Genomic DNA, 25668 nt, shown 5'->3' with positions numbered 1-25668 from the left:
TTTTTTCTTTCATATTTTTGACTAGAACAAGTTAACACGGCGCTGAGCTGTGTCTAAAATAAACCTTCAGGTTCCCAGCCTTCAGCTGATGTACACTTCTGTACTGTCAACCTTTAACCCCCTCCAAACACCCCCTGTCCTTCGCCCCTCTAGAGGTTAAAACCTTTGTCATGATTTCATTGCACTTCTTCTAAAGTGTGTCTGGACAGCATGTATGGATAGTATAGGTTTGCTTGATTGACAGGTGTCACACTGTCAGCTCCAGCAAGGCTTCAGTGCCAAGGAGTAATTTACAGGGGTGATGGGGAGTTATCTTCAAACTCAAATAGCCAGTGCAAACCCCCCCCCCCCCCAAAAAAAACTCAATAACTAAAAACTATTAATAAATAATTTCCTTTAAATAATGACATTTGCACCATACGTTGATGCAGAAAAGGCACAAATTGTTGCAGAAAATTCACCAGAATGAAGGAAATTTTGTGTTTGACACTCAAAATTTCAATTGTGCTCAAAAGTGGAGATCTCAACCCCCCCCAATGTGGAACCCAAAGTTACACCCTTGCTCTCAGTGTGTCTGTTTAAGAACCTGCGGGTGATGTCCTAAACAATACAGTATGTGATGCATGTCTTTTACACTTGCCAATGTATGCAGAACAAAATCAATCTCTCATAACTGCTGGTCTTAATGTGACCCAAATCCAGTTCCAGTGCACTGCAGCAGCGTGCACACGGAGGAGACTGAAGAAAACACAGCTCTATAAATATCACAGCAGCAGCTTCATGTTAAAATGATCGGCCCTCCAGCTGCCATGTAAATAAAATAAGACGTGAGAGGAGAGGCAGAGGTTTGGTGATGCACAGTGCTCATATCCTATTTAGCATCTGATTGATTGGTGCCATCATCATGAGAGATGGTCTCGAACTGCACTGGTTGTCTGTGGGAAAACCATTACAGCGAATGGCCTCTGCTGAGACATTTTGATTGGAGTGGAGTTTTAGTGTCCCATGATGATGTAAATGCTGTTTCAGACTCCTCCATCCCGACTAGAATAACACTCCCACAGACACCATGATGTGAGGATAATCTCCTGTCAGCTCTATGCCATAAAAACCCACTGTGTGCGTGTGTGAGGAAAGGTTTAGTGGTGAAACACACAATAATCAGCATTTAAACTACAATCGAGTAGACTGACAAACGTTTTTTTCATCAAACAAAAATCCATCAACCAGCAAATTTAAAACCATCCGTTTGTTTATTGAATAATATTTACATGAATAAACAGAGAGTCAAACTAACAAGACATCAAATCTCCCCGTTCCTCATCACTCCGCCTGCCTTTGTCCTCGTGTTGGTTTATAGCCCGGACCAATCGGTAGCCGGGGGAGCAGCAGTCAGCGCCGTCCTCCGCTGATATGACGGAGAAGACGCAGTCTGATTGGTTAATCTTCTATGGATCAGCATGACAGTGCTGTGTACAGTGTCCCCAGGAAGCTTTCACCTGAACGCCTATCTCCAGTGGTCATCGGGGGGGAGGGGGTTTAGTGGTGCTTTAAAACGTATGAGAATGTTCAAAGGTAAAAGGCATCAACTGTTATTTTCCAACACCAAAAACATCATAAACAGCTTAAAAAAAAACAATATTAAACACTGAAATAATGAAAGATCTGGCACGAGTCTAACCAAACCTTTAACAAAAAAGGACGTATTGAACCTGGGCTGTCTTTAGGAGGAGCCCCCACTCCCAGCACCTTGTCTCTATCAGTTGATCAAACAATTTTAATGCAATTTCAATCTTTCAAATTATTTTGTAACATGAGTTTTTTTTTTCTTAGAAAAAAAATGATTTAGTAGTGTGCTAGGATGTTTGCAAATGTCTTTTTGGATTCAACTGGGAATTGCCAAAGTCAGAAGTTTTCAAAAGGCACACCGGGGTCTTTATAGCCCATCAGCATCATGTTAGGTAACTATCAGTTGGAGTATTTCCAAAACTTGGATGCACATAAAGGCTCCTGACTCGATCAATGCTGCAAACAATGTGACACTGCTGAAACGGTTTTCTTTCTAGGGCTGCCCTCGACTAAAGAAATTCTAAATCGACCAGATCTGTGCGCTTTGAGTGGCTGTTAAGACTCGAAAAGTACAATGTAATTGCAGTACATTTACCATCTGTAAAACTGAGTTTCTCTACAAAGAGTCACGCAAAAGCACCACTTCAAACGTGTGTTTACCAGAGATGTGCTCAAATTTCTCGGAAATGAATAACTTAGCATGAATAAGCATAAAAAAGATTAACAGACTAAAGAAATGTTACTTCGACTGGGACCAAAACCACCGTTTAGTCGACTGACTGACTCAGAGGGGGCAGCCCTTTTTCATCAACATTAGATACCAGAGTACCTCAAATTCTTTTGCCAAGCAGCTTTGTAGAACTCATTGGATCAATTAAACAATAGGTATTTCATTTTCACTTTTAAATTTCTGGTTCCGTTTGGGATCAATCCAGCGTGTGGTGTGAGGCTCGGTTCTTGTTTAGAGCAACAAAGTGTTCAGAATATGCTAGAAGTCTGGTTGAACAGCGCTGACTGCAGTCTTCTACATAGCAACGGTTGTTAACGCTAACGAAACAGAGAGAGAAAAGACATGATTTCTCCAAGTAAAAAAGTTAAATTATTTATAAGCCTTATTATGGTTCAGCTTCTGTGTGGAAGAACAGGGAAGCCTCTACCCGGTGTTAACATATGATCTGTATCTGGACAACATCTGGTCCCAGGCCTGTACGTTTACACCAGGTATTTACAAGTGCTCTGGTCATTCTGCCCTCATCCTAATTGGATGCACACAAGGTAGGTGGAGCTGGCAGCGTCTGAGGTCAGGGCAGGCGATCCTCTCGCGGGACTGCTACGACATGTACGTTTTGGTAGCCTTGCTAACAAGGCTAATGTTTGCTTGGCTTCCCCCTCTGTCCTGCACATGGTAGTGGTCCCTCCAGAGTCTCCTGACGCGCTGCTGCTGTATGGATCTACTGGTTTGTCCTTTTCAGAGGAAGATACCGCCTGCAGCCTGTGTGACAGGCGGCTTCTGATAGCAGGAAGAGGCGCAGTTATAGGTGACCTTTCAACATGACACTGTACTGTATAGATGTGAGTTACACCTCGTTGAGGGCGGATACGTTCTGATTGCAAGGTGTATCTCTGCTGCATGTTAAGTCCAGTTCAGACCGAAGATTTGCGACAAGATGAGTTGGAACCTGCAGCTACTTGCAATAAGGATTGGTCATCGAGAACCGATTCCTACTTGGAATAGTTTCAAAAATTAAGATTCCAGTAGAATCGTTTCTTTATTGGAATCGTTTGGAGGATTTGGTTTCAAATCCGATCATCGCTTCCCAATTTAATATGAGCAAGTTTTGGTTTCCGTAGCAGCCAGGCGCCTGTTGTGTTACAGCCTTGGAGCACAGTAAGCAGCGCTCTAGTCAGGCTTTATTTTACATTGAAAAAGCCCTGTACAACTGCAACCCACCGTTGAATCAAAATAAAACGTTCCTCTTATTTGTGAAATAAGCATGTGACCCGTTTCAACTCCACCCCTCAAAGAATCGGAATCGAGAATCGATGAGAACTGGAATCAAAAGGAAGAATCGGAATCAGAATTGTTAAAATCCAAACGATGCCCAACCCTAGTTGCAATGCGCCGTCTGCAGCGTTCTGAAAGCTGCCAGTTCACACCAACGCGACGAGACAAGACTAGTTTACTTGCTATAAGCTGATTTGCTGTTGAAACAGGTGACGACCGTTACCTTCTAAAACCGGCGACTCGACTAGCTGAGTTGCAGCGACGCCATCGGCTGGCTCAGTAGTGTAGTCTACGTGATACGCAGGTATCGGCAGTACACCCACTAGGAAATAGGGCTGTGTATTGGCAAGAATCTGGCGATACGATACGTATCACGATACATGGGTCACGATTCAATATATTCCGATACTGTGCGTAAGACGATATATTGGGATTTTTTTAAAGTATCATTTTAGAAAAACTTATATTTAAAAAAAGACGAAGACGATGTAAAAAATATTGCCTTTTTGAAAATCGATACAGTATTGCGAAATAAAATTTGCGATACTCAAGTCTATCGATTCTTTCTTACACCACCACTAAGAAAGCTCCAGGATTTCCATATACCACCTTAAAAATGTCCAATGACACGCAACAAAATACTTTGCGTGTCAGATTTTTGACATATTTTGAATTGTCATCTGTGTTTTTCTTCTTCACATAGGCTGAATAAAGGTATTTCCACCGTAAATTGGTGCAAAAAATTGTATCCGAATACAGGAAATGAAGTCGTTGATGCTCAAAACTTCCCTCGGGGAGGACATCCTGACATCCTGACCCTCTGGCCCATATGCAGCACAGTATACCCACTACAATACATTAGACTATACCACTGGGCTGGCTTGAGTTTGAGCCACTTGACTCTGAGACAGGCCGCTGCAACTTTTCTGCAACCGTTTTGTCTCGTCGCAAATCTTTGGTCTGAATTAGCCTTAAGGTATCCAGATACAGATCACGTTAACGCCAGGTGCAAACGGGGCCTAGAAGTGAACCTTCAAAGGAAAACTGACAGTACTAAAAACGTACTTCAATAGCCGTCACTCGGCTCACCGCCCTAACTAACCTAACCCTTACCAGCTCCTAATCACTGAAGAACTCTGGTTTACTTCAACCTGGCTTTCATTTAAGTAGATCATCGGGGTGCTTGTGTTGTTTTTGACCCGTCACTGTGGTCCCAGATCCCAGCAGTTGCTGTACCTTGGTGAGTATGTTGTTATAAAAACCGGATAGAAACAATGGACAAAACTACAAAAATAAGACAAGTTAGTGTGTACAAACCGGAATTATTCTTTAAACCTGAAACTAAGTCCTGCTCCTAAATCAACCAGTCTGTCAGGAAGTAGGCCAGGCAAGAGTGACCTCACTTCCCCAAAAATGCCCTTAGTGTGGAGGTTTGAAACTCTAATTGGTTCTCACAAGGATGGAAGTACAGGAACACTCAGCACCCCATCGCACCACAAACTCAGCCTATTAATACCCCATCCTGGAATAGACTGGAGCCTCAGCACTCTGTCATTAGAGAGGGAGAGGGAGAGAGATACAGGAGTCTAAACATCTGTTCCACTGTGTGTGTGTATGTGTGTGTATGTGTGTGTGTGTGTGTGTGTGTGTGTGTGTGTGTGTGTCGACAGTCTGTGTCATTGTTTCACGTTGCTCTGTCGCACTGCTTTTTCTAACTCAAACTGGCGGTGGTCGACACGCTCCAAGAAGTTCTTCCGCTCCACATACCTAAACACACAAACACACACACACACACACACACACACACACACACACACACACACACAGAGAAAGAGAACATTAGACCTACTTTTATCATAACAAACACACACTGAATATACAATTAAGACCTCTTTCCACTTCAGCATAGGAAGCAGTCACAAAACTTTTCCTACAGAGACAGAGTGTGTGTTTGTGTGTGTGCGTGCATGTGTGTGTGGTATTGTGACTATAGCATGATCCCTCCTATGGAACACTGCTTCCCTCCATTTACACTGTTTTCCAGCTACTCCTTTATTATTTAAAGAGACAAACAGAGAAAACAGCTGTCGGTTCTCCGTCTCCAGCTCGTACACAAGCTGGATATTTTGCCGTTGCACAGGCGAATGCTGCTAACTGGCAGTTAGCAGGCCAGCTAGCCTGCCAGGCTATTGTGGCTGGCCAGCGCTAGCAGGTTTGCGGTTAGCTCATCAGCTACAGTAGCCTGCCATCCAGCCCTGCAAGTACTCACTGGACGCACATTTCATTTTTACATGCCAGTTTCTGGTGTGACCAGACCGACACTGTAGCTATTACAATTATTAGATATTACATGCTAGACATTACAATGATTAACTCTAAGATGATATGGGATCTTCACATTATCAGCATTATATTGATTTATCGCTCTGACTGCATATAGCCACGCCATTCTAGTATGTTCAAGTACTAGTACTGAAGAACATTAGAGACACAGTGAGCTGTGGGATGTAAAACTCTTTTGCTTTTCTCGATGTGAAACCTGCTGCAGGAAGCCTCCTCAGACCTTTATTTCTTTCAACAGACTCAACTCAAAAACGTTGTTTCAAAAACACATCTTTGGCATTTCTGCACCGCAGTTTCTTGTTATTTCTATCGTGTTCGATGGACATGATGCCGTTTGATCGATTACTGTGAATTAGCAAAACACATTTCTAAATAATTATTACTACTATAATATATACACTATACAGTATATGGCAGGCAGAGTTCAGGGTTGGTCAGTTCTTATCTAATTGAGTTAATCTATTGAGTGGCTGGTACAATTTGAACATTCACTAACCATTTGGCTGGTGGACAAAAAAGTTATTTTGGACCCATTCACTCTTCATTTTTTTTATTTTTTTTTAAACTGCACGTTTTCCTGTAAAACACTGAGAACACTGATTGTGAGGATTGAATTGACATTTAAATCCAACAACATTAAAGCGTGATTTATACTTCTGCGTAAAATCTACGCCATGGCTACATACGCAGGTACGTGGAGACACGGCCCCTACGTCAGACCCTAGGCCGGACCCTAGGCCAGACCCTAGGCCAGACCCTAGGCCAGACCCTTCCATAAACATGAAATCAAGGAGAGGGTTAACGTCTCCTGCTCCAGATTTCCCACCGTGGTCAGAAAGAACAGAGGAGACACTTTGTTTCTCTCACTATGACTCTAGAGTCGCTACTCACTCTGAAGATAATCACCGTCACTCTCTCACTTCTCCCTCGCTCTACCACACACTCACCACACATGCCGGCTCGATGCACGCACCAACGCACAAGTACAAACTTCAGGCCACTTACGTAGGCTATGGCGAAAGCTCTGCGTGGAGCCTCCGCAGGACCATAAATCACGCTTAAATCCTCACCTGATCTCCAGGTTCTGTATTACGTGTTTTGAGATTGGGTTAAAGCCCAATGTTGGGTTGGGCTGGGGTTAATGTAGAGTTTTTACCCCAACAATGTGTTTCAGTTGGAAACAGGTGAAATATTTATTATATGTCAGGCGGCAAACTGGCCCTGCCCCAGTGGTCTGACTGTCACTTACCCCTCTCTGCCTCTGTTGTGGATGGCCAGCTCCTCAGTGATGCCCTCCTCTGATTTAAAGGCATCCCAGTCCATCTTAGACTTCTCCAGTGTGCTCATCTTCTGTTTCTTCGCCCCGATGCGACCCAGGATGCCCGACACGCCTGCCGGCCGCTTGGTGCTACAGACACAAGATGGAAGACCTTAGGTGACACAGTATCGTAGCCGAAGCACGCTTCTGCTACACATGGCAGCACAACCTTTGTGGTGAAGGATGTTGCTCCTGTTTCTGTTCTAAGTCTGTACAATCTAAATATCAGATGAACAAAGTAGGAAATGTTCCAAAGCACAAAGGACAAACAGCAGCACATCACTAAGACCAGCTGTGACAAATGTATTTATCAAGTAAGAAAAACGTGGAGTTACACTCTGTCTAAGAGAGTATCAGCTATTAGAACAAACAACGTAGTTCTGCAGCCTTGTGACTGTATGCAGCAGGCAGACTGCAAGTTCAGCTAAAAAGAAAGGAGTTGATGAAAATGTATGAGCTTAAAGCTATAGTGTGTAGTTTCCTTCGTCCCCATGAGGAATTCTAAGTAATGACAACAATACTGTCGGCGCGTCCACATGACACAAGCCTTCCATGATCGCGCACCACCCCCACCCCTCCTCCACGCAGTTACTAGAAGCCAAGGAGACACGGAGGATTAAAAAAACATGGATTCTTCAGAAGAGGTCATTATCTTTGCTCATTTTTCTGAGCGTGATAGTCGCCAGATGACAATCTTCTGAACAGTCATACTGAGAAATCCAGAGAGAGTTGTGTGGAGCTGATAGTCTTAATTAGCTTTGTAGCAACTCATTTGGCAATGGCTGGAATGTAACAGACGTTCATTTATATCAAAAAGTTACGCACTAAAGCTTTAACTCAAAGCCACTCCACTGAGACTACACTACAGGCCGAATCACAGTGACATCGCGATAACACAAAAATCACTTCCAGGTAGACAACTGGCCGCTGATTTGAATCCAAGAGATATATGAAATTGGCAAACTTGTTTCTTTCTGTTGTCATTTTCAGCCCTAACTGTAACGTTTAAAGACATCAGGTTAACACGGAGGTCCCACCTCTCTGTGGTCTCCGCTGTCTTATCTTCTGTCCTGTGTAGCTTTGCTAGCGTCTTTGATGAACCAAATCTAGCGTTAGAAACAGCAACATGTCGGACTGACTGATAGTTTGGTTGGTGTCAGTTTCTGTAGTCTGCGGCCCAACAGGTAAATTATAGAGCCCGACCGGTAAAGGATTTTTAAGGCCGATATCGATACAAATATTTGGTGATTTAAAAAGCCAATATTCCGATATATCGGCCAGTATAGTTAAAAAAATTAGTGCTGTCAGCGTTAATCGCAACGTGATTAAGGGAAGACGCGATGCAATTACTTTTTTTTTTTTTTTAAATCGCATGCCGGCATTTATTAATTTATTTTACACTTCACTGGGCTTTGCGTCGTGTCTAACAGGCTACTATTTTGACCCTTTGCAGCACCGTTACTTATCATCAAGCTGCCACTTCCTCCTAACACATCCTGCTGCTGCAGGCTGCAGCATGATGGAGAAACACAGCAGCAATGAAATCCTGAATGGAGCTTTTTATTTTCCAAAACTCCCGGACGGCTCGTAGACAAGTCGAAAGCCATATGCACGTTGTGTAAAGCCGAATTAAAATATCACCGAAGCACGTCAGGCTTGAGCTACCACCTACGGAGCTAAGCATAGTAGTACAGTTAACGTGATGCTACCGCTAGCATGCTACTTGCCGACCTGTGGATGAAACCAAATCCCAAAAGATGACTACAGCTCTTGCGAAACGGGTGGCAACTAACTGCAGACCTGTCAGCATCATAGAAGACTCGGGTCTTAAAGACGTACTACGGTTGACCTGTCTCGTTGCCGTCGAGGGGGACAGTAGTTTTCACGGACACACAGCCTGTTATGACACACTGGAACAGCTGCCAAGTGCTGCAAACACTGTCTCATTAACCGGTGATCACTGGACGTCAGTGAGTTATCAACATTATTTAGGAGTTACTAAACACTAGATTGACTCTGGTAAGGATAGGGATTTTTAGTTTTTTAGTTAGGTACTTGGAGGAATTGTGCAATAATGACAGATTCACACATTTTTCTTTTGTTTACACAGTAAATAAATAATTAAAAATCTTAAAATCAAGTTCATAAAGTAACTTTCTTTGCATTCATTTGATTCCCAATCAAGATCCACTGGTAAGAATTGATTGTTAATATGGACTTAAAAACTGTTCTGAAATGCAAAATAATAGAATTTTAATCATGTGATAAAATATGTGATTAATCGTGATTAACTATAGAACTTCAGCGATTAATCGTGATTAAAAAAAAAATAATCGTTTGACAGCCCTAAAAAAAATAATCCAGAAACGCGTAACAAAACCTAAACAGATTTCCCTAACATTAGTTATTTGTAGTTTAGTCCTCACTTAAATATGATAATGCAGTTTAAAAATAAACTTGTTTGTTTTATTGTAAAAACAAGGAACATCAAAAATAAGTTCTGATAAATAAAATGTATAAAAATACAAACTTAAGATATGAAACTTAGTCTTTTGAACAAAAACACAATAACAAAAAAAAAATCAAAGAGTGTTGCCAACAGGGACGTTGTAGAGCGCCCTCTGGTGGACAGACTATGCAACGCCAACACCGCCAACATTGTTGAAGGGTGTTTTGTCCGTTTTTATTTAATTTTTTTAATATTCATTTATCCACCATTATAAATGCCGATACCGATAGTTTGGAAAACGCCTAATATCGGCCGATAATATCGGCCCACCGAAATATCGGTTGGGCTCTAGTAAATTAGCTCTCCAAGCTAACGCTAGTCAAAGTGTTGACAACTGAAAGCATCAAACATGAATTTTAGATGAAGGAGATGAGAGTAGATCCAGTTGTTCCTCGTCCTGTTTGCTCAGCAGCTTTAAAGTGTACGTACGGGACGCAGGAGGTTTCTACCAGAAGATATTGAAAACAAACGCTGTGATTGGGTCTATAGTTTTATTAAGAAAGTCTGAAGTCCCAGTGTGTTTTCTTGGTCTTCTCTTATAAGTGGAGGCAAATACTTCAGTTACATATATACTGTATAGAGCAGGCGTTCTCAAACGTTTCACTCAAAGATGATCTGATTTTTATTCCAGGTCAGAGGTCCAAATAATTGGCAGTAACAAAACAACATTTAATCAACTCACTTTTAACTTTTAAACAACATACATTCAAGTTGAGTTCTCTGTTTTCCTGCTGAACTTTTGGACCAATTTGGGTACCGTTTAATTTTTTCCAACGTTTATCAACTTTTTTTTGTGCTTTTTAAAACATTTTTGTTGGGGGTTTCGTTAGGGCTGAAAATGACAACAGAAAGAAACAAGTTTGCCAATTTCATATATCTCTTGGATTCAAATCAGCGGCCAGTTGTCTACGTTGGGGGTTTTTGTTGCCTTTTTCAACTTTTTGTCGATTTTTTTCCCACGTATATTCAACATCACTAACAATGAATTCAATCAATCGACATTTTTCATAACTTGAGGTATGTACTGGGTCTGGATTTACTTGCAGTTTGGTCCCGATGCGGTCCTTGGTCCGGAGTTTGAGAAGCGCTGGTATAGAGCATATTTTTGTTTTGAGACATCTAGAACTAGCTGCATCAGCCACGGCAAATTACTGACATGTGGAAGAGCACTAGTATACATTTGTTGTGCACGTGTGACATAACGGATGACCACAGCAAATCCATATTCTTGAAATGTATGTGCACCTGCGTGGGTACACAAAACGTCCTCTTATTGGTAGGATTCTTCCTGATTTGGTGGGCCTGCACATACTGGATGGATTTAATGAGATGAGGTTTAAATGTCACAACAATAAGGAACGGGTATGTTTAGCACTTTAGTGCCTTCCATTAAAACATAAATATACAGTCAGGACCATAAATATTGGGACATCGACACAATTCTAATCTTTTTGGCTCTATACACCACCACAATGGAGTTGAAATGAAACGAACAAGATGTGCTTTAACTGCAGACTTTCAGCTTTAATTTGAGGGTATTTACATCCAAATCAGGTGAACGGTGTAGGAATTACAACAGTTTGTATATGTACCTCCCACTTTCTAAGGGACCAAAAGTAATGGGACAATTGGCTACTCAGCTGTTCCATGGCCAGGTGTGTGTTATTCCCTCATTATCCCATTTACAAGGAGCAGATAAAAGGTCCAGAGTTCATTTCAAGTGTGCTATTTGCATTTGGAATCTGTTGCTGTCAACTCTCAATATGAGATCCAAAGAGCTGTCACTATCAGTGAAGCAAGCCATCATTAGGCTGAAAAATCTAAACAAACCCATCAGAGAGATAGCAAAAACATTAGGTGTGGCCAAATCAACTGTTTGGAACATTCTTAAAAAGAAAGAACGCACCGGTGAGCTCAGCAACACCAAAAGACCCGGAAGACCACGGAAAACAACTGTGGTGGATGACCGAAGAATACTTTCCTGGTGAAGAAAACACCCTTCACAACAGCTGGTCAGATCAAGAACACTCTCCAGGAGGTAGGTGTATGTGTGTCAAAGTCAACAATCAAGAGAAGACTTCACCAGAGTGAATACAGAGGGTTCACTACAAGATGTAAACCATTGGTGAGCCTCAAAAACAGGAAGGCCAGATTAGAGTTTGCCAAACAACATCTAAAAAAGCCTTCACATTTCTGGAACAACATCCTATGGACAGATGAGACAAAGATCAACTTGTACCAGAGTGCTGGGAAGAGAAGAGTATGGAGAAGGAAAGGAACTGCTCATGATCCAAAGAATACCACCTCATCAGTGAAGTATGGTGGTGGTAGTGTCATGGCGTGGACATGTATGGCTGCCAATGGAACTGGTTCTCTTGTATTTATTGATGATGTGACTGCTGACAAAAGCAGCAGGATGAATTCTGAAGTGTTTTCGGGCAATATTATCTGCTCATATTCAGCCAAATGCTTCAGAACTCATTGGACGGCGCTTCACAGTGCAGATGCACAATGACCCGAAGCATACTGCGAAAGCAACCAAAGAGTTTAAGGGAAAGAAGTGGAATGTTATGCAATGGCCAAGTCAATCACTTGACCTGAATCCGATTGAGCATGCATTTCACTTGCTGAAGACAAAACTGAAGGGAAAATGCCCCAAGAACAAGCAGGAACTGAAGACAGTTGCAGTAGAGGCCTGGCAGAGCATCACCTGGGATGAAATCCAGCGTCTGGTGATGTCTATGCCTTCCAGACTTCAGGCTGTAATTGAATGCAAAGGATTTGCAACCAAGTATTAAAACGTGAAAGTTTGATTTATGATTGTTAATCTGTCCCATTACTTTTGGTCCCTTAAAAAGTGGGAGGCACATATACAAACTGTTGTAATTCCTACACCGTTCACCTGATTTGGATGTAAATACCCTCAAATTAAAGCTGAAAGTCTGCAGTTAAAGCACATCTTGTTCGTTTCATTTCAACTCCATTGTGGTGGTGTATAGAGCCAAAAAGATTAGAATTGTGTCGATGTCCCAATATTTATGGACCTGACTGTATACAGTATATATACAAAAAAATTTGATTCAGAAGAGTTAGAATGTTTAGAATAGTCTACTTTTGTTTTTCAGCTTGCCTATGATCACAATTTGCTTCTCGTATCACGGCTGGTCTCTCCCATCACTGCTCTCATTATGGTTTACATTCTGTGGTATACATGAGTTAGTAAGTGCTTTATACAGTATGAAAAGAGTGTCTAGAAAAAGCTATTAATCTTTTTGTGAAAGCATAATGATGTTCCACTGGAGACCACAGCGCGCTGAGCGTTTCATTTACTGCCGCGCGACTGGACACAGACGCTGTTAATTACTGTGAACCATTTAGACACCGGTCATTTTGGTATTCCACAATTACACACACAGCCATGAAAGGCTCATAGTGATGCATTTAAATTGCAGTGTGTTGATGCTTGGTTCGCTCACGCAGTGAAGCTCAACCAAAGGCCAAGATTCCAAACCGGATTCACAATATCAGTCAAAACTCTTGGTTCTCCATCTCTAACTGTAGAACTCTATAAACCCTGTTCTGTGTGTACAAGGTTAATGAGGTAATGAGGGAGGGGTGCTGATGGCTCTTTCCTGTTGCATGTGCGCGCGCACACACACACACAGAACCTTAGACCTACATTAGACTTACTTTTATCATACCATAACAAACACTGTTCTGTGTGTACAAGGTTAATGAGGGAGTGGTGCTGATGGCTCTTTCCTCACACACACACACACACACACACACACACACACACACACACACACACACACACACACACACACACACACACACACACACACACACACACACACACACACACACACACACACACACACAGCTGAGATAAATAGGAAATAGCATGTGGACACACTGTACTTCCTGTCTGTTGGGAGATGATTTCCTGTTTCCTGTCTGGGGTTTTGGAGGGAAGATGTGCACATCTCCAAATGATTGCAAATGCCATGTTAACAAAATATATTAAAAGAGCTAGGTAAAGAATACACACACACACGCACGTACGCACGTGCCTGCTTCATGTGTCTGTTCATCATCCAAGTCCCCGTTTTATCTGCTGCCATAGGCGAGCAGCGTGCCACACTTGGCCTAATGCACTCGACAAAGCCGACACATATGTTGTCACTGCCCACGACTTGTTTAAAATGGTTCCATACCTCAGACTTTCCTCCAAACTTGCTCTAAGGTAATTCTCCTGTTTCTTTTTTTTCTTTCCATCCTCAAGCTCCTGTTGTAGCAGGCCCGGTGTGATGCTCCACCATACAGCCCAGCAGGCCCGGTGTGATGCTCCACCATACAGCCCAGCAGGCCCGGTGTGATGCTCCACCATACAGCCCAGCAGGCCCGGTGTGATGCTCCACCATACAGCCCAGCAGGCCCGGTGTGATGCTCCACCATACAGCCCAGCAGGCCCGGTGTGATGTGTGCGAGAGGAGGAGACTCCGCACATGACACGTGTTGCATTTTGTAACTGTAGTCCAACTTGTGTAACTTTTTGGACACATTTGTTACTTTGGCCTAAATACAGCCTATATAGATAATATTTCTGATTATGCATAGCTTTCTTCCCACCCAATTAGGCTAATAAAGTAATGACTCGGCCGGGCTCGGGCAGAGAATCTAAACTCTAGCACGCACGCACCCTGGAGCTGCTTTGTGGCATCGTTTGGCCAACACATCATTCAAATCCTAACTAGTACATTTTGGAGTGGGGTGTGAATGTTCTGTGCAGAGGTGTGTGCGTACCTGGGGCCAGGAGGTGGTGGTTGTCGGGGTGATGAGGACTCCTCCGTCTCGTCTCCACTTGCCTCCTGTTTGGTGTTCCGACTCTTCAGATAACTCTTAGCTTCTCTGGAGTCTGCTGACACCACTTTTTCCACCCTGACAGAGGAGACAGACACACAACGTGCTAAACTCTGTATGGAAACACCGCTACAGCGTACGCTTTCAAACACCTAGTATAGTAGACGGCGCTGATGCTAACCTTTCACAACACTGGAAACCTTGGTAAATGAGAACGGGTCAGAAGGGGACTCGGTCCAGCTATCTCCTCTTTAGACAGTAGCCAGGTTGGGACTGTTTGGTTGTGTTATTACCATTAGTATTATTATTGACACCTGACACCCGTTTGCTAGGGCTGCTCGATATGAGGAAAATATCCAATTGTGATTATTTTGACCGATGTGCAACCGAGTGCAATTGTGATATGACTCACGATATTGGAGGGAATGATCTTTTTTGTATCATTATTCTTATTTTCATTGAAAAATATTTACATTAAAATGATTATAGTGCGAGGTTTGCGAGGATTTAGTCTGTAGGACAGGATTTGCAAGCCGGGACGTCTCTGCAGCATCATAATACTTAGTTCAGAATGGTTTGACACATTTTTTTGCATTTAACAAATATTGCATTAGTCTATTTTGCGATTTCGATAAATTTGCGATTAATTGTGCAGCCCTACCATGAACCACTCACACGGCATACGGACACATCAAACATTCAAGACACACGCTCTCCAGAAAACATAAACAGAATTTGCATTGTATCCATCTAACTGATATGTCTTCTTTATTCATTTCTCTGGTTTCAATGAGTTACGGTGTTGTTTGCTTAATATGTGTGATAACTGCTCACACTTTAGTACTGCACTTTGATCACCAATAAAACAAAGTTAGTTGTACATTGCACTCATTGTTGACAGACTGTACTTATATATTCATTTGCATATTCACTGTACAATGATTTTATACATAGAGTGCACTCGCTCAGTCATTTTAGTGATGTGGTGCAGACACCCAGGGCCAGCAGCTCAGCATTTAGCTTTCCCTTATTGTTATTCTTGTTTTTATGTTTTATTCTTATTTAACCTTCATCCTACCTGAACTTCCGGTGCTTCCTTCTCACTGCTGTGGCTGCTGAGACACCCGCAGCACTGTTTAGTATCCTATTATGTTCCAAATTACATACATACGCACATAAATCGGAGCCAAATTAAATGCAAATGCATATCCCTATTGTTCTCTATCAGTGGAAGCCCACCGGATATTTTCAGATTCTTTGGCTGATTTCCCTCAAGGGTTCATTTAACCTTTATCATCCTCATTATGAGCATTGAGAGGAAATCTGCTTAGGGATGCATAAAACTGTTTGAATAGGCCTGGAAGAAACTGATACAGCATTTTATTATACCAAGTAAACTAGTATATACTGTGTCTATCTATATATAACATGTGCAGTGGTGTTTGTGTTGCCTGTAACGTCTGTTTCAGAGCATCAGAGAGAAATGCAGACATATCAGTGGCACCAGAATGAGGCACCGAAATCGGCGTTGCTATTCCTGCAGCAGCAGGATGTGTTAGGAGGAAGTACGGCAGAATAGTATCCTGTTAGGTACGACGCAAAGCCGAGTGAAGTGAAAATAAATTAATAAATGGCAGCATGCAATTAATACGATTAAAAACAATTGACGCGTTATGCTCGGCCCTTAAATCGCATCGCGATTGACGCATTAATGCTGACAGTGCCTAAACTCCCATCCTCTTTCAGTCACTCTGTTTTCCTATTTGTACTTGGCTGGAGACAGTTGTTTTTTTTAAATTAATTATTAACTTATCAGAATCGATAATCAAATCGTTCTAGAGAGAATCGCGATGCATCTAAGAAATCGATTATTTTTCCCACCCCTAATAAATAACAAAATTTACATTCAAATAAGGGCTGCACAATATATCGTTTTTTTTAATTGCGATATCAACTGGCGCAGTAAACACATCGTGAAAGGCTGCGACATATCGCACAAGACTTTTTTTGTGTTAGTTCAAAAATAGAAGAAATATCTGTTGAAAACTGCACTTCAAAAATGTAACTGTCACTTTTTTAGTGGTGCCTGTATTCAATTCAGTGTTCAATAAAAGAATGTTGGAAATGATTTCCTTCCATGTTTTAACCAAATCCAACAAGCAGTTTGTGGCATTTTAGCAGAATACTGAAAGCCGCAGAACTGAGAACACTTTAATATCTCTTTATTTATCACATGTAATATTGCTATCACGATATTTAACAACGTAACGCAGATTTTCTCCATATCTTGCAGCCCTAATTCAAATGTTGGTTAATGTACACTTTTCTTAACAGAAACAGCTTCCTTTTTATACACAAGATCTATCAACACACATCGAATCTACACAGCTGCTGAGCCCCTGCTGCATCGGAATCTTTGGGTTCAAAAGTAAATAAAAAAACAAATAAAAATCAGGTTGTACTGTACTGTATGCTACGCACACACGTCTCACTATGGGGTTAGATATGGAGGCTATAACAGGAACAACCGCCTCATCCTCTGGGAAACATCAGCGCTGCACAGACTCCACAACCACTTGCATCCATCATGGTGGCACTGAAAGCCTTTCCCTGTTATATATGCTAACTACATGCCGCCATAATTACACAGAGCACACAGCGAGGCGAGTCTCATCCCAGGCAGGAGAAAGATATCGAGTCCCAAGGGCAAATAACTGAAAAGACGTGAGGGCAACAGCTGGCTCGCCTGGATACTCTCTACTATTTGGAACCAATTGCCAACATCATTGAAAAATCAATGTTGAGTCAAAAACTGTCTACAATGCTCCCATCATACAGTAGAGCCAGCGGCAGCATTTAGGCTACCACCAGTCTCGTTATACTAATCTTATGCTTTCTGTAATTAAAGAGTGCACAGCTGCATGCATAACCAATCGGATGAATTATAGCCAGGATCATATCTGCTTTCTGAATAAAGACCACTCAGACATATACTTTTAGGATGGGACATTACTCACTCCACATAACTAGCATCCTCTCAAGCTGCAGGGGCATGGCTGTCTGTGTGATGTACAGTACGCTCATCCTACCCAGGAATGATTAGACGGTTTTTATGGGCAACACTGGGCCGTTTGTGTGTGATAACTCCTCGGGTTCTGTTCGACACATGACATGTAATTCAAGTTATTACCGCCCCAGAGTCAGAACTAAACAGGGGGGGAAGCAGCATTCAGTTTTTATGCTCCACATATCTGGAACAAACTCCCAGAAAACTGCAGGTCCGCCGCAACTCTCCGTTCATTTAAATCAAGGCTGAAGACCTTTCTTTTGATACTGCCTTTCTTTCAATAATTGTTCATTTCTTATACTGCACTGTAACTTTTATTCTCGCATTTCATCTGTTTTTATATTTTTAACGGTTACTGAAGTTACATTGTTGAAAATTGGAACTGTATGACAATTTATGCATATAATGAGAATTAAAAAGTAATCGTTCTGGGAACGGCAAGGATTGCGGGTGGATTATGTGTATATAGCAACAGCTTATACATTGTCCCATACTCGCTTCATCAAATCTTATATTATCTGTTTTTATATTTTATATTGCTTTTAACTGCTCTTTATTGTTGTAAATAAATGTAAAGCACTTTGAATTGCCCTGTTGCTGAAATGTGCTATTCAAATAAAGCTGCCTCGCCTACATCGTAGGGTCACTTGTAAAAGGTCTGATTTACTAACCTTCATCCTGGACTATACATCCGCCCATTGCACATACTATATACTTTTTACATTCTGCACTCAACCTATTCGGCCTCCTTTTTCAGACAGAATGAACAACATGCTGATTAGAGCTGCAAAGATGAATCGATTAATTGTCAACTATTAAATGAATCGCATTTTGATAATCGATTATTGGTTATTGGTTTCTTCTCTTCTCTGTGACGGTAAACTGAAGATCTTTGAGTTGTGGACAAAACAAGACATTTGAGGATGTCATCTTGGGCTTTGGGAAACACTGATCCACATTTTCACCATTTTCTGACCAAACAACTCATCCATTCATCCTGAAAATAATCCACCATGAAGATAACCGTTCATTCAGCCCTACTGTTGATGATTGTGTTTTAGAACCTTAATGTTTGTGTTTGTGTGTGTGTGTGTGTGTGTGTGTGTGTCACCACCTACTGCTCAATGTGAAAATGGTTTATACACTTTGGGATATGATGATTACAATGAATGGATAGAGAAAGATTATACAATGTCAGGAACTCTTATTCGCTGTAAAACTCTATCTAATGTATCTGCTACATTATATTTCAGGTAGGTTTCACCGTAACTGTGAGCTTGAAAGCTCTGATTTAATTTTTACCAAAGTAAATGATTTGGTGCATCTTAGTGGCCCTTGTGTTGCCTGTCTTCCAAAAAAAAAAAAACTGTCAGCAAATGTGTGTGATGGTCCAGAGGCATACCTAACTTCTTCTCCAGCGAAGTCAAACACTTGTGTGATGGTGACTTTAGCCGGTTCTGATGCTTTTGTTTCTGAACTCAAAGGAGCAACCTTCAATACTGAGGAATCATCCTGAGGATGAAAACAAAAGAATCAGTCTGAGGGAGAGACAAGCATGACAGACACACACAGATATTTGATATGTAATGTTTTAAATATTGTTTTGTTTGCAGAAGCGTGTCATATTATGATGTTACGATATCCAAAATACAAGACGATATCTAGCCTCATATATCGACGTCGATATAATATCCATATATTGCCCAGCCCTACTTTCACTGTTGAGCTCTATTAAGACAGCACGCCGCCCAGTGGACAAATGGCAATATTGAAAAATTGGAATTTATTAATTTCACACTTTGCCAAGTCATCACGGGTTGGATTGAGCCCGGTTCTGGGGCCCTAGGGCCGTATGTTTGACACCCCTGTTTAGAACACAGCACCATCTTCCTTTGGAACATATTACCTTCGGTGTGGCGCTGGACTGCGAGGCAGGTGGGGGGTCTTTGGGTCTGGATCCAACGTCAGACAGGAAACTGGCCCAGAGGTCATCGGATTTCTTCTTCTGGCTTTCATCGTCATCCTGCCGTCCCCCGGGGACTTTTGGTTGCACCTCGTCCTGCGGCGGCTGCGCCTCGTCCGCTCCACCGCCGTCCTTCTCTTCCCCGTCTACTTTCAGAACTCCTTTCTTCCTCTTTCTGTGGATTGTTTCAAAGATATCGTCATTCGCATCATCTTCTTTTATTTAAAATGAAGGTAATTAAGGTATTGAGATTAGATTTCTTCAATGTGTCGGTGAATAAAAATAAAAACACACTGGACTAAATGAATCGATTAAAATCAATTCTTATTTCTAGAACCAATATTTTTTACCAATGATTGACAAAATATTTTCTGAGTATACGTTACCGCCGACGGCGTCTACATCATATAAGCTTCCAGCAAAAACAGAGGGAGATAAATAATAATAAGAGTAATAATAATAATAATAATAATAATAATGTCAGACTGACTGACTGACATGTGATGTCATTCTTCTTAGAAAAATCAGTTTTTAGAAATGTCTCATGATATATTGTCTCTAGAAGTGTATCATTTAACTTTTGTTTTTGTTACAGAAGGAAAAGAAAATCCAAATAAATGAAAATCGCAATAAAAATCTAATCGCTACCCTACGTAGTGTGAAAGAACCAAATCAGGACAAACGCATATTGTCCCAGCCATTTTATTGGATAAAATTGTCGGACATCTTTGGTCAAGAATTTAGGAAAAGGCACTGAACATGCCTGCTGACTAGGGGTGGTAATCACCAGAGGCCTCACGACATGACATTATCACGATACTTATGTCACGATACAATATTATTGCGATGTTAAACATATTGCAATATTCTGCAATATATTACCTTTTCTCCCAACTTCACATTTTTCCCAATTTCAAATGATGTCCCCAAAAGGAAACTTTGTCAACATCTGTTTCATCTAAAAAGATACATTTCTCTGTTTGCTCATCTCACTTCAATGGTGTTGCTGCAAAATGAGATTGTCAAGCAGACAAACTGATCAACACATACAGTATATGATAATAGATTGATACTTGGCGTCTGTGTATTGATACAGTATTGCCACAGAAAATATTGCGATACTAAGCTGAATCAATCCCCCCCCCACCCCTACTGCTTTTTATCAGAACAACATGGCAAGACTGGACCTAACATTTATTGCACAATTTCTGTCATAGTGGGAAAACTGGGAGGCTTTTCAGTGTTGGAATCAGAATTTGATCCCTCCCATATTATGAAAGTGCCTCATTCATTTATTAGAGTTAGACTGGTAACTAACCCATACTGGCCATTTATCAAAATGTGTGCATCAAGTAATACAGCACCGGTGCCTCCACGACCGGTATCTACCGGACCGAGTAGCAAAGCGGATTTCGGTGCCTCATTTCGGTTCCACTGAAATGCCTGCTCTGCTCTCTAATGCTCCGAAACGGACGTTAGAGGCAACAGAAACATCGCTTCATGTGATGCTAGTTAACACTACACTTGACAGCAGGTAATGTTAGCCTACCGTTAGCTTGTAGCTGGATTAAACACGGTTAAAATGCTGACAGCTAAATGGTGTAACTGAATTGTGACTGAATTTCACTGAGGAGGATTCCAAACGTTGGGAAGTAACAGTGTGCAGCTGCTGGAAAAACAACACTAAGTGTGTTCACTTGAAACTGGTAGCCTAAGCTATTGGTGGTGCATTCAAAGTCATTGTAAAATACCCTTTTCCCATCTGGTGCTTGTTTTTGTCGTTTACAGGCAGTTTAGTGCTCTTGTTTTTCTTTCTTTTTTAAAAACGTTTTTAAAAAGTATTGGTTAAGGCACCGGCACCGTTTGAAGTATTGCTTTAGCACCTGTATTGGAAAAAATCCAAACAATACCCAACCCTATTGTTTTGTAGCCTTGTTTCAGGAGCCTGCAGATAGCTCCAAAGATATATTATATATAGTGGAGGTGTGAATCTTCACTGGTCATTCAACCAATTTCAGTTATTCAATTCAATTACGATTATCCTGTCAGCGATTCAAATTGATACCGACCGGAAAATCAAGTTGCATCATTTGGCAATAATTGATTATGGTCTGTCAGTCCATCAATGCGGGTTCCAGGTCCGCATCATAATAATAATTTCCCCTTGGTATTATTAAAGTATTTCTGAATCGATGCAATGATTCATTTCAACAGCCCTAATATAGGTATAATATTTCAATTCAAATGATATTCTTTCAAGCATCTCACCTCACACCGATGTCCTTTTTCTTCCTCTTCTTCTTGCTGCCATTGTCAGGGTGCGGCACATCGTCGCCTTCGTGGAGCGGCTCTTCCTTTTCACACTCATTGATGTCATCCTCGCTGAGGTTATCATCTGAAGAGAAGGACAACAGAACGCTGTGGCAATGACTATGTTGACACGCACATAATATGCCGGTGTTTTTCCTAATTGCAAAAAAGACGGCTAAGCTGTTAACATGGCTAATGAAACCTCTAATATTCCCGTTTACGTGTAGCCGCGAGACCTTGCGAACACAGCCTCTCGATTTCCTTCCTTCAACCACTGTACTGAAAAAGGTTGGTGCGATGTTGATGGTGTGTTTCTCCTTCTTTTCTTTTGGCCATGCATCTCTACAGCACCCGGCAAACTGCCGGCTGCTTGGTTTGTGTACAGTAACCATAGCAATGCACAGAGCTGACCGTAAAGGCCCAAATATACTTGCTTTTAACTACGCGTTCACGTATGTAAGATGGCTGCGTTCCTTTGGAGCTTAGGTTGTGCACATCGTCTGAATTTAACGCTAGGTGTCCGCAAGATGCAATTCAGCACATGAACGTGGGGGCAGTATGTCATCTGACAGGCAGGTCAGCAGATGTTCTACACTCAGCCCAGGAATATCTTCCAGTGTCGGTTGGGATGATAAGGCTCTGATCTGCCCCCTAGTGGATAAACATTTAATCCTCCAGGTACACACAAAGTACACAGGCAAGTATGTAAACAATGCCGTTCACGCCGCCGCTTGTCTACGCATATGCATTTTTAAAAAGCTGGTATTTAAGGCTGGGACTTAAGCCATAAACAGGCAAGAGGCCGTAAACTATCAAAAAAAAATGTCCAAAGAAGGCTTCTAAAACCAGAATAATACCGACATATCACACGTCTTAATCCCACTGCTAAATTCAGAAAAAGGCCTTATTCGGAATATCCAATGCTGTTTACATGACCTGAATCAAATTCGGAATATTGTCATATTCGGGAATAATTGTGGAATATTGGTGTGCATGTAAACATAGTCACTGTGAATCAGAGATGGGGACTCGAGTCTGAGACTCGGACGCGAGTCGCACAAACAACTGACTTCAGACTTGACTTGCGACTCGACCCAAAAGACTTCAGACTCGAGCGTCGAGACTCGTCAACAACATGTTTTCATGCAATTATAGCTTTTTAAATCTAAATGTATTCATGTATTTCTATTTTCTTTTATTGGCGCATATACGTTGGGGAAACGTATGACGAGCTGCATGTCCCCTGCCCTTTGCCATAATGTGCAACGTAACGCATGCATTATGCCTTATGTGCGCGCACTCACACATAAAAATACATTGACGATGGCGACACCAAGTCCTCCCAGAGTTGTGCCTTTTGTCATTAGTTTTGCTTTCAATAACTTGGTAAACAGTGGCAGTAAACGAACAGCTACATGCAAGGTGTGTGGCACCAAGATAAATTATGCCGGATCAACAACATCGAACTTCATCAGGCATCTCAAAACGCACCTAAATAGGTCAGTCACTCACATGCTAAGAAAGTGCAACGTTACATTAGGCATATATCGTCACAAGTAACAAGCTAACCATCGCAAAGTGTTGTGCTAATGCTGGGAACAGGCACATTGTATCTTTATAGTTGTATCCATATGATGTGACAGCTTTAGGTTAATATTTCACGAGGTCAGAGGGCTAACAAAAATGACTTGTGAACATCTCTGCTGTGAATACACAAATAGATCAATAGATCGTTTCCCATCCACTGGGGGTGGTCCTCCATCCAGGGTCCCCTGATTATCCTCATTGAGGTAGGTATTCAGGATTCCTCGTGACTCTGCTGGTATAAGTCATTCAGTGCTTTAAGCACCGCCTCTGTTGGTCAGCAGGGATGAAATAGAACAAAAGTTACGAATGTAACTATGGTTCTATGAATCCCGAATGACCACCAGAGTGCTCTGTCACTCGGAATCCTCCGTCACTCGGAATCCTCGTGATCCCGGGAGAAGATTCCGTAGGAACAGATCCCCTGATGACACCGGAAGATATAGTCTCTCCAGGGTAGTGACATTGTTGGTATGTATACTCGAACTGCGCATGGGCAAAGGTAATATTCAGTGCTTTAAGCACCACCTCTGGTGGTCAGCAGGGATGAATAGAACCCTGTATTCTATTCTATTAGGTTTTCAGTCTACAGCCCTAGCTTCAAAACTTCCTGATAAAGTTCCCTTGGCCTTTGGAATGAAAATAGTCCCACATCATCACATACCCTTCACCATACCTAGAGATTGGCATGGGGTACTTTCCATAAAATCATCTCTCAATGCAAATCAAACCAGCTATTAGGCTAACTGAAATAAAACCATGCCAATCTCTAGGTATGGTGAAGGGGATGTGATGATGTGGGGACCAAGGGAACTTTATCAGGATGCATAGTATCCTGGATCCATGAAATAACTGGCCTTTAAAAACAAAAATCTGCCTGCCTCTATGGGAATTTAACATAGGGGTGTACTCACTTATGCCCCCTGTATTTTAAGGAAGAACATTTATTTATTTACGATACATTATTCATTCACAAAGAAAATTATATAATAAGGCATTAAGATCAATTTCCAAAAGATAGTTTTTTATTGCTCTTTTTAGTCAACTTTAGCATGGGTGTGTATACTTATGCAAGCCACTGTATATCAACTTAGCGGCAGAGTTATTGTTTTGTGTTCACCGAGCTGTGTAACGTTAGCGATACATTTGTTCACCAATACATGTTCTTTTGACAGACTTCTACAGTCTCTAACGCAAGCAAGGTGTTACCATAATGAGTATTCTACAATGTCATGTTAGCTAGTTTATCATGTGTAATGCTTACATAATATTAGTCATATTATGTGACAAATGCTTTAACTAAGCTACAACACTGGCGCACTGAACGGACACCCACGAGAAGTAACGTTAGCCTAACATTCCATTCCATGCGAGGTTTCCTTTGTACAGTCGTTACTTTAGCGCTGCTTTTAAACGCCTTCCTCACCTGACGGGACGTAGTCTGCATCTTCATTAGACGAATATCCGTCAGAGTCGTAGTCGGAATAGTTCATCATTGTGGAGGAAAACCTTCAGACCATTAGAGAGGTAAATGAAAAAGGGCTAACGCTACAAGGCGCCGCCGCCTGTGTGTTTCTTACAAACGTTAGCTTAATTACTGCTCTCACAACATTACAGACGTTACCCCAACTGTCTTCAAACGCCTCCTTACTAACAAAAATATAGCTTAAATGTTGCTCTTTTAATTCTGTAATAAATAAAATCTAATCCAGTGTGCGAAATACGGGGTACTACTGTAGCGTTTTATGCAGTAAGCACGTCCTGTTGCGGCGACGGCAAGCTCAAAGGCTCAAACTACACTTCGCCTTTTGCGCCAATCTTCTTTGGTGTTGAGGACCATCAATGTTAAGATGTATTAGCGCCATCTACATGATTGGAGGGTAGGTTAGGGTATTTATAACCTTTTTTATTATTATTATAGACAAGAACATTCACATTACAAAACAAGAATGGGACAATGAATCATCACATATAATGTATGTAATATAAAAAAAAAATGTCTTCTTCAAATAGACAGTATTATAGGGGACATTTTGATCAGGCATACTATCAAACAATACGTACACTATGAAACAATATTTAGCAAGGCACATCCTGGGTGATGACTTCTTATACATTATAACAAAAGGTGAAATCA

At 41.5% G+C, this 25668-nt stretch overlaps 1 protein-coding gene across 1 annotated transcript; it reads right to left on the bottom strand.

The window, feature by feature from the left end:
• Positions 1-1234: 1234 nt before the first annotated feature.
• On the bottom strand, positions 1235-25306 carry cfdp1 (craniofacial development protein 1). Its single transcript, XM_078257924.1, has 7 exons — positions 24958-25306; positions 21906-22032; positions 19581-19812; positions 19077-19186; positions 14551-14685; positions 7167-7325; positions 1235-5341 (listed from the first exon to the last, which is right to left on the bottom strand). The coding sequence occupies exons 1-7, from the start codon at positions 25025-25027 to the stop codon at positions 5251-5253; spliced, it is 924 nt and encodes a 307-aa protein (XP_078114050.1). The 5' UTR covers positions 25028-25306; the 3' UTR covers positions 1235-5250.
• Between the last annotated feature and the right edge of the window lie 362 nt (positions 25307-25668).

The sequence above is a fragment of the Sander vitreus genome, chromosome 8 (genome assembly GCF_031162955.1).
Source record: "Sander vitreus isolate 19-12246 chromosome 8, sanVit1, whole genome shotgun sequence".
In the NCBI taxonomy this organism is placed as follows: Eukaryota; Metazoa; Chordata; class Actinopteri; order Perciformes; family Percidae; genus Sander; species Sander vitreus.
The sequence above is the reverse complement of the archived record's forward strand: the minus strand, read 5'-3'. Positions and strand labels throughout refer to the sequence as shown.

Bases quoted from the DNA above. Each gene is read 5' to 3' on its own strand.
- cfdp1 (XM_078257924.1), bottom strand. From the start codon at position 25,027: ATGATGAACTATTCCGACTACGACTCTGACGGATATTCGTCTAATGAA. The intron at 19,187-19,580 runs GTAATATGTTCC...TTTCATCCTCAG, and splicing joins AGTCCAGCGCCACACCGAAG to GATGATTCCTCAGTATTGAA. The intron at 14,686-19,076 runs GTATGCCTCTGG...CTCCTCTGTCAG, and splicing joins TTCGCTGGAGAAGAAGTTAG to GGTGGAAAAAGTGGTGTCAG.